This window comes from Phycodurus eques, chromosome 3 (genome assembly GCF_024500275.1).
Source record: "Phycodurus eques isolate BA_2022a chromosome 3, UOR_Pequ_1.1, whole genome shotgun sequence".
In the NCBI taxonomy this organism is placed as follows: Eukaryota; Metazoa; Chordata; class Actinopteri; order Syngnathiformes; family Syngnathidae; genus Phycodurus; species Phycodurus eques.
Genome location: NC_084527.1, coordinates 21,626,877 through 21,636,418, shown reverse-complemented (window position 1 = coordinate 21,636,418; position 9,542 = coordinate 21,626,877). Strand labels below are relative to the sequence as shown.

At 41.2% G+C, this 9,542-nt stretch overlaps 1 protein-coding gene across 4 annotated transcripts; it reads right to left on the bottom strand.

Moving 5' to 3' along the window:
* Positions 1 to 1,336: 1,336 nt before the first annotated feature.
* On the bottom strand, positions 1,337 to 8,871 carry nudt12 (nudix (nucleoside diphosphate linked moiety X)-type motif 12). 4 transcript variants are annotated; one of them, XM_061672567.1, is made up of 9 exons: positions 8,797 to 8,850; positions 7,968 to 8,148; positions 6,603 to 6,817; positions 5,702 to 5,969; positions 4,851 to 5,148; positions 3,991 to 4,158; positions 1,944 to 2,057; positions 1,664 to 1,863; positions 1,337 to 1,595 (listed from the first exon to the last, which is right to left on the bottom strand). In XM_061672567.1, the coding sequence occupies exons 3-9, from the start codon at positions 6,797 to 6,799 to the stop codon at positions 1,467 to 1,469; spliced, it is 1,374 nt and encodes a 457-aa protein (XP_061528551.1). In that variant the 5' UTR covers positions 6,800 to 6,817; positions 7,968 to 8,148; positions 8,797 to 8,850; the 3' UTR covers positions 1,337 to 1,466. The 4 variants fall into 4 exon arrangements, with proteins under 4 accessions (XP_061528551.1, XP_061528549.1, XP_061528548.1 ...); XM_061672565.1 differs by lacking the exon at positions 7,968 to 8,148 and having other exon boundaries at positions 6,603 to 6,800; positions 8,797 to 8,871; XM_061672564.1 differs by lacking the exon at positions 7,968 to 8,148 and having other exon boundaries at positions 8,797 to 8,849.
* Positions 8,872 to 9,542: the final 671 nt, after the last annotated feature.

Below are 9,542 nucleotides of genomic sequence, written 5' to 3'. Positions count from 1 at the left end.
GAACAAGCAAAGAGAAGTAAAATGTTGCTTCAAATAGAAAAACAAATTAAACATGGTTTTTGCTACATTCTGGTGACTTTATTATGCATTAGAATTTTAACTACAGTGTACCCAATAATTGTGGGTTCGGCTACTCAGTGATTTTTGGGGGAGGGGAGTACTTCATGTATTCGCAGGGGTGTCAAATCCCAATTTTGTCGCAGGCTACATCGAACTTAGGGTTTTCCTCAGAGGGCCGTGATGACTATGAGCCCAAATAAATGTATGATTGCCTCATATTATTGAACCATCAAACATATTGTTGCGATAAGTCAACAGGAATACAAGAAATGTGTTGAGAGAAAATGATGCAAATTAACTGCCAAGGTTTTGAGAAGACTCAAGCGTGAAGCTGCCAGGAACCCATTATCTTCAAATTCTGTTGTATTTCATAACTGCAACCTACTTGGAATACCACAAACTACAAGATGTTCAGTGTTCAGGGACATGACCAAGGTAAGAAAAGCTGAAAAAAAGACCACCACTGAACATAAGCTGAAGTTTAGACTGGGCCAGGAAATATCTGAAGACCGATTTCTCAAATGTTTTATGGACTAATGAAATGAGAGTGACTGTTTACGGACCAGATAGAGACGGGCCCGTGGCTGGATCGCTCGCGGGCATAGAGCTCCACGTCAACTCAGACGCCAGCAAAGTGCAGGAATTATTAAAGATGAGCTGATTGGACCTTTCCCGGTTGAAGATGGGCTCAAAATGAACGGCCAAACATTCTGTCAGTTTAGAAGACATTTTCCTTCAAGCAATGGTACAGGAAGAAGTATGTAGCTTTCAAAAATACTGCTTTTTATGCAGGACAATGTGCCATCGCACGCATCCAAGTACTTCTCTGCGTGGCAGGCCAGTAAAGGGTTAGGGTTAAAAATAACAAAAGATTATTTTTTTATTAACGTTCTGTATTTTGGCAGCACATTTGCCACACAGTTCGGAGGATCCAGGTTCAAATCCAGCCTCGCTGTGTGGAGTTTGCATGTTCTCCCCGTGCCTACGTGGGTTTTCTCCGGGTACTCTGGTTTCCTCCCACATCCCCAAAACATGCATGGTAGGTTAATTGAAGACTCTAAATTGTCCGTAGATGTGAATGTGAGTGCAAATAGTTGTTTGCAACCAGCTCAAGGTGTACCCCGCCTCCCGCCCAGAGTTAGCTGGCATAGGCGCCAGCACGCCCGCGACCCTAGTGAGGATAAGCGGTACGGAAAATGGATGGGTGAATGTCCCTTACTAAGTCAAAAAAAAAAAGACCAATAACCAATTAAAGAACCAGGCTAGAGTCAAACAGTGAAGTATGTGACACTTTTACTTTTAAGTGAGAGAAATATATGTTTTGTTGTTGATGGTGTCGAAATGTTTTCTGACAGGTACGAGGCTCTTCACACAACAACTGGTCCTTGAAAATCCGAGGTCAAAGTTCATAGGTTGGCGCCAGTGCTGATCCAATGTCGTAGGAGCTGGTGTGCAATGGTCTGTTTGGGTGGGATGATGAGGCCCGAGTGGGCGGGACCCGGGCGGGATCCTCCACCCAATAGCGCCTCCATCACCTGACCGCAGAGCACAAAAACAACCAATCACAGAGGGAAGTTGTGAAATTTGGTGTTTGTTTTTTCACCTGTTGCCGCGGAAACCATCTGGCCTCCTCTATCTCGTTGCGGTCTACGCTGATGTCCGTTGTCACGGCGACGCATAGACAGCCAATCATGAGCTGCGAGGGCATGGGCCATGGCTGACAGGAAACGTAGCGAACGGCGCCCACCCGCACACCGCTCTCCTCGCACACCTCACGCCGTGCTGCCGCCTCAAGTGTCTCACCTGGTGTCACTTCCTGTCACTTTCTGTCACTTCCTGTTACGTACGTACGTGGGTGCGTGCGTGCATGCATGCATGGTTACCAGGTTCTACAAAGCCAGCCAGGCAGGAGAACATTCTGGCTGGGAAGACGCTCTTCCGGCCCAGGAGACACTGGTTACCGTCTGGGTGGACCACCAGCATGATGACTACGGGGTCTGGAAGGAACATCACCACCAACGAGAATAAGAAGACTAAAACGATGGTGGACAACATGAAGAACAAGCTCTTAAGAAGAATACAAATGACAAATAAGATGAAGAACAAATTTAAGAAGAAGCGCATGATAAAGATCAAGAGCAAGAAGAGAAGATTGAGAAAAGACCCACAAAAGAATAAGAGATGAAAAAGATCAAGATGACGAAAAAGAAATAAAAAATGAAAAACAAGATGACAATCTGAATAACAAGATCAAAAACATGCTCAAGAACAAGATGGATAAGTAGCACCAGAAAAAGATTAAGAACAACAAGGTGATCAACAATAAGATCCAGAAGATCGAGAAGAACAATCAGGCACTGGTTTCCAAAGAGTGAGTGTGCGTGCATGCGTGAAGACCCTTTCCCAAAAAAATGTAATATCATGGAAATATTTATTTATTTACCCAATTCCATTCAAAAAGTTAAAACTTTCATCGATTACTAAAGCATTTATTTGTTTATTTTTTACAGAATTTGGGCTTCCAGCTCATAAAACCCACAAAATCAGGAATTCAGAAAAATGTGAATATTGTGAAGAAATTACTATTTACTCCTCAGTTTTTGTCGAAAAAAAAGAGAGAGAAATTAGGGTCACGTTAAATCAATCAAAATATGGCACTTTCAAAATGACATGTTAATCTTCATTACTTGGTTGGGAATCCCTTTGCCACCGCGCATCGAGGCAATCAGCCTCATTGCCTGGGAGTTATGGAAGCCCAGATTTCTTCTTTGTTTTTGGGTCTGGTGCCCGTCATTTTCGTCTTGCTAATACAACATAGATTCTCAATGGGGTTTAGATCTGGCGAGTTGGCTGGCCAGTCAAGCACTGTGATGGCATAGGCATCAAACCAGGTTTTGGTGCTTCTGGCAGTATGGACCAGGGCCAGGTAAATCTGCATCTCCATACAGATCCTCAGCAGAAGGAACCATGAAGTCCGATAAAACATTCTGGTAGACCGTTGCGGTGACCTTGGATTTCAGAAAGCAGAGTATACCAACACCTGCACTGGACATTGCACCCCAAATCATGACTGGCTGTGGATATTTCACACTGGACCTCAAGCAACTTGGGTTCAGTTCTTCACCAGTCTTCCTTTGGACCTTGATTCCCGAATGAAAGGCACACTTTACTTTCATCAGAAAAGAGGACCTTGGACCATTGGCCAACAGTCCAGTCCTTCTTCTCCTTGGCCCAGTTGAGACGCTTCCTACGTTGGCTCAGGCTCAGAAGCGGCTTGACCCGAGGAACCCGACAGTTTTAACCCATCTCCCACATTTTGTCCTTCCACTAGACTTTCCATTGATATGCTTGGACGGTATCCATGAGGGTCTTCTGGTCAGTTGCTAAGTCTGCAGTCTTCCTCATATTGAACCTAACTGATGACACCTGTGGAAACCTGTGCAAGTGCTTTGAGTTTCATTTCAAAACATTTATGGCCTGCAAAATCTGGGCTGATTTCTTCAGTCTTCCATTTTTTTCAATTCATGATTTGGTGGGTTTTTATGCAAAAATAAACAAATAAATATTTGAAATTGTTTAAATTGCGGGCCCTTATGGAGATAGATAAACTTTTTCATGATATTCAAATTGTTTGGAAAGGCTCTGTATGTGCCCGTACCTGCGTGTGTACCAGTCCGTGTGTGCCAGTGCACCTGTTACTGCCAGTGCACGTGTATACCAGTGTGTCTATGTCTGTATACTAGTGTGTGCATGTGTGTGCGTGCGTGCGTCACACTCTATGTGTCCGTCCGTGTGTGTGAGTGTGCACCAGTTCATGTGTCTACCAGTACGTCAGTACAAGTGTGTGTGTGTGTTTGTGTGCATGCACCAGTGTGTACCAGTGTATGCGTACCAGTGCGTACGTACGAGAGTGTGTGTGTGCGCACTTACCAGTGCGGGGGTAGCACGTGTTGTGTACTCCCCTGTTACTGGGGCACCGTTGATTCCGGCAGCTCCTCTTGTGTCCTCCCTCCTCAGAGACGGTGGCGCCACCGCATGTGGAACAGAAAGCGTAACGACGGTGCCACGCCAGCAGTGCGCGGGCTGGAGCCAGTATGCCTGAAACAAGAAGAAGAAGATGAGAAGGTACTCATCAGTGCAGTAAGAGAAATATATTCTATATATTTTACCATACAAACACGAATAGTCACAGATTTTTGGGTGAAACCTGTCCTGCATTATTCATGGTTTTTGTGCTCAAGCCAAAGGCACTTCTCACATGAAAATATTACTTTGGCGCCGTCTTGTGGCATTTATAGAGAATTACAAGCCTTTCGTGGTGGGCGTGAATTACTTGTAAGTCCTGTCCATGGGAAAATACATGCAAGAGCCGTTATCAGGAGCAATAATGTACATTATATCTATTCCATATGTCCTCCATACAGTATGTGTAACAGTGTTCCTCAAATGCTGGCTGGGGGCAAGAAGAAAACAAGGACAAGAAAATTAGAAGGGATGACGAGAAGAATATGAGAAGACCAGAAGAGATAATGAGAAGTAATGAAAAGAGAAGAAAATGGAAAACAATTGAAGAAATTGAGACGAGAATCAGAATACGAAGAAAAGATGGAAGAGAGGAAGGAAACAATGGGTGAGAAGGAAAAGAAAAGTAGATGACGAGGAGACAACGAGGAGGAGAGGAAAATGAGATGAGCAGACTAGCAGGAGAAGAAAATGAGGACACGATGAAAAGATAAGATGAGAAGGTAAAGAAGAGAAGACTAAAAGGATAAAAAGCCGAAGAAATTGACCGATGACCAGTGAAGCGACGACGTCATCGTCGTCCTCACCGGCGTCTTCGTCGCTGAGGTTGAGCAGGTCCCGGTGCGCCGAGGAGGCGAAGGAGCACTTCCGCTTCGTGTGCAGACAGCGCCCGAGCAGCGCGGCTACGTCCTCGTCGCTGCTGATGGCAAACCAGGCTGGGAGCTCCTCAGACGCACTTCCCGTTCTGCTTCTCCTCTCCACGCCCAGGAAGACCAACGCGGCATCCGGCTTCTCCACAAGATCTTTGACGGCCTCGTAGCCCATACGGCACAAACGCTGCACTCCCTGCGGGAAGTAGACAACAACGTAAACAAAACCAAGCCAAAACAACTGCAAAAAAAAAAAAAAAAAAAAAAAGAGACCAAAATAAAAGTGAAATAAGTCAAAACAGTAAGGAACCGCGTCACGAACAAAAAGCAAAGTCACGTAAAGTAACAGCAAGTCAAGAAAACAGTCAAACATCAAATCAAGAACCATATCAAGTACCAAATTCAGATTATTTAAGCAAGTCAAAACCAGGTAAAAAAAAATCGAATTGTCCCAAACAAAGTAATGCCTAGTTTAGACGACAGGATTTTAGCCCCGATATTGGCCCGATTAGCTATCGCGGTCGATTTCCCAGACTAAATTTCTTGTAGTGTGACATAATCCACGACCAACGATTTGGCGCAACGATAGCCTTACGACGGCAAAGTGAAGAGTCTAGCATGTTTGATTTTTTTTCGGGAGGATATCTTCTGTGTAGTATGACGTATCAACAACAACTACATACAAGCCGAGCAGATCGGTGTAAAGTCTATGAAAAAGCATGTGAAGAAGCGAAAATTAAAGATGCGACCTCCTGGTTCTGGTAGAGCATGGGGCTGAGGTTGGAGAAGAGCAGAAAGACTGAGCTGGGATGTTTCTTCCCGTCCTCCAGCCACACGCTGTCGGTGCGCTTGGCGCTCAGACGGTCCAGAGGCTCGCGGCCGAAGTAGTTCTCGCACCCGACACCGTCTCCTTCCTCGTCGAGGTCGCCCAATAGGATGGAGATGTGCTCGTGACCCCAGAACTTGGCCACGTCTGACGCGCTTTGACCAACACTGTTCACTAAACTCCTGTCACACCTGAAAATAACAATAACAGGAACACTAAGAACAAGGTGATGTAAAAGTAGTGTGAGAAAAAAAAGATGGGTAAAAAGCAACAACAGGGATCAAGGACAAACATGGTCAAGAACAACCTCACGGGTAAGAACAAGAATAACAAGATCAAGAATACCATTTTAAAAAATAAGAACAAGATGAATACAATCACGAACAAGATAAAAACAAGCTTGACCAAGAGAAAAAACATCAAGAACAAGATTTTTTTATTTATTTAAAAAAGGTCAAGAGCAAGATTTGCAAGAACAGGATTTAAAAAAAAAAAAAAAAGAACAGAGTAAAAAAAAATAAAACAAAAACAAGATTAAAAAACTGAAAAACGAACAGGATGAAGAAACTTCAGAAGTATAAGATTGCATTGTTTACTCTTTTTTTTGTTCAGTGTTTTTGTTTGTTTATTACTAACCTACTAGAACATCTGAACTTGAAACAAACTTTAAAAAGTGGCAGGTGAGTGCTCACTCCCGTTTAAGAAGATTAAATGTGATTGGTGCATTGTGAACACAGCTACACCCCCACTTATTGGAAGATGTGCAAACCTGGCATTTGTACAGAGGTGTGTTGACTTTTTCTAGACGTTATCGTATTGTTTACCCGTGTTGGAGTAGCGTTTGGGCCACGTTTTGATGTCCGTTCCTGGCGGCGAGCATGAGCGCCGTCCATCCTCTCGGGCCCGTCCGCTCGAGCAGAGACGGGACGGCGGATAGCAGGGACGTCACCTGGCCCGCGTCTCCGCGAGACGCCGCGTCCAGAAACGTCTCCACAACTTCGTCTTCGCCCGCACCTGACATCCTGCGTGCGGACAATACCTTAGGTACACCAAACATACAATGGCTAATTGGATCACTTTTAATTGACAATGATTGATTGAACAAAATTAAGTAGTGAATAGTTTGGGATTATTTTTTATTTACTTTCAATTTTGTATTTATTCCTGGATCCATTTTTATACTCAATTTATATTTAATTTCATTGTACGCATTATATTTTCGGTTTTTTTTATGAACGAAAGTGTAATTCTATTCACTGATTTTATATTTGTATCTATTGTATAAAATTAACAAAAATGTAAAATACATATTTAAAATACATTTATTTTTATATTTTATAAAAATATTTGCTGTAAACTTTTGCATTCATCTTATGCATTTTACACAGGACATAAAAACAAATAAACGTAGCAGAATTAATTTATTTGATATTTGTATTCCTTATATAAAAATATAAAATACATGTATATATTTCCATTATATTTCAAATATTTATACATTTTATTGTATTGTAGTATCTTTATTTTTTTTATTTAGTAAAAAAACAAAAGAAACAGATTTTAATTTTCGTCATTTATTTTATTTAAAGTAATCACATTTTATATACCTCAGAAATTGCAATTATATTAACAATATATATTTAAGGAAATAACATGTACCTGTAATTACATTTTATTCCATTATTTTAGCTTTGTTTTCTTGACATTCAGAAGTTAACTTGCTGGTGTGTTTTGGATCGTTATCCTACTGCAGAACCAAAGTGCACTTCAGCTTGAGGTCACGAACTGATGGCTGAACATTCTCCTTCAGGATTTTCGGTTAAAGAGCAGAATTCATTGTTCTATCAATCCAAGGAAGTTGTCCAGGTCCTGAAGGAGCAAAGCAGCCCAAGACCATCACCCTACCGCAACCATGTTTGACTGTTGGTATGATGTTCTTTTTCTAAAATGCTGTGCTCCATTTACGCCAGCTGTAACGAGACATACACCTTCTAAAAAAAGCTCAACTTTCATCTCGTCAGTTCATATAATAATTACCCAAAGGTCTTAGGAATCATTCAGATGGTTTTTGCAAAAGGAAGATGAGCCTTTATGTTCTTTTTGGTCAGGAGTGGATTTCATCTTGGAACGCTGCCATTGATGCCATTTTTGCCCAGTCTCTTCCTTATTGTTGTGTCATGAACACTGACCTGAATTAAGGCAAGGGAGGCCTCCAGTTCCTTAGAAGTTGTCCCGAGTTCCTCTGTGGCCTCCTGACTGACTCATTGCTGTTCTCTTGGGAAAATCTTTGTAGGGCAGCCACTCCTGGGAAGGTTCACTGCTGTTCCATAATTTCTCCATAATTTCTCCATCCATCCATCCATCCATTTTCTGAGCCGGGGGGGGGGGGGTGGGGTGGGTGTAATTCTGTAATCTATCCTTGAAATTTCTAATTATAATTTTATGATTCTATTAATTTTCCATTTCAGTGATTTTTATATTTTGTATTAATCTTATATTACTTTTGACCTGGAAATCTAAACCCACGAAAGAAACACAGCATCATTTTATTGTTTTCAACAGTATTTCAAAAATGGTTTGTGTTTATATTATTTTACTAAGGAAATAAAATATGCATATAATACCATCATATTATATCTTGGTATACCTTATCAGTGTCCTGTTAATGATGATGTGACTAGGTTAATTTACGCACCGCCCCCTCTTTCTAATTGGTGCAAACAGCTGTCAATCAATGAAGTTGGGCTTTTCTCTTAAACGCTTTTTAAAATACAGTACGACCAAACTTTCGTCCATTCGGGATCGAGCTGTGTTAAAAGCACAATAATGTCAAAAATAAAATTCAATAAGGAATATTCTGACAGCCATTTTAAGACTTTTCGAGGTGACTTACTCAAACCTTCCTCATGTACTGTAGCTCTAAAGGAAGCTAAGTTAAGGAGCAAAGGTTAAGTGAGTGTGTTAAAGCAGAATGAATATTAAATGAAGGAAATTAATCTAATTCAATGAAAAAGTCACCTGAAACCGGCGAACAACAAGAACGACGACGTCTTCCTTGTTGGAGCACGAGTGACGTCAGGGTGAGATGCGTTCAAGAGCAGATCCACAAATCCAAATTTCTAGTAGTATCTGAATTCAAGTCAGAACACTGATGTTTGTTTATTTTCTTTACAAGATTATACGCGTATGAATAATACATAATTACGAATATTTCCATTAAATCTCGAAAACTGCTCCTAATTTTGGTTTCTTCTGACTCATCTTGAAAGTTTTAAGGATAATAGTTGTCCGAGGGGTTATAAACGCGTCGTTGTTAATTGCAGCTGTTTATTATTCTGCAGTGTATTTACTCTATGGAAAATATCGTCTTGCGAGAATACAGTTGTCTGTATTCTCGCAAAAATATTCTTAGAACAACTACTTTTTTGAACAAAATTGTTTTTTACGGGGAAAAGGTCGGGAGTTAGAATTTTTATTGCGAATTGCCGAGGAGTCATGAATGCATCGTTACTTAGAACTATCGAACGTTCCAAAGTGTTTGTCACAAATAAATGTTGTGATAGCTGCTGAATCATCCTGATTTAAAAAGTATTAACTTTTTTCAATTTATTTTTTTTATTATTATTCTTTTTGTAAGAAAATAAGATTGAAGTCCAAAGTTTCAACTCCGATTCTCCGAGGATAAACCAATGCATCGTTAGTCACTGTAGTTTATTGGTCAGTTAAATATGAATTCCGTAACACATAATAGCTGATGTATGATC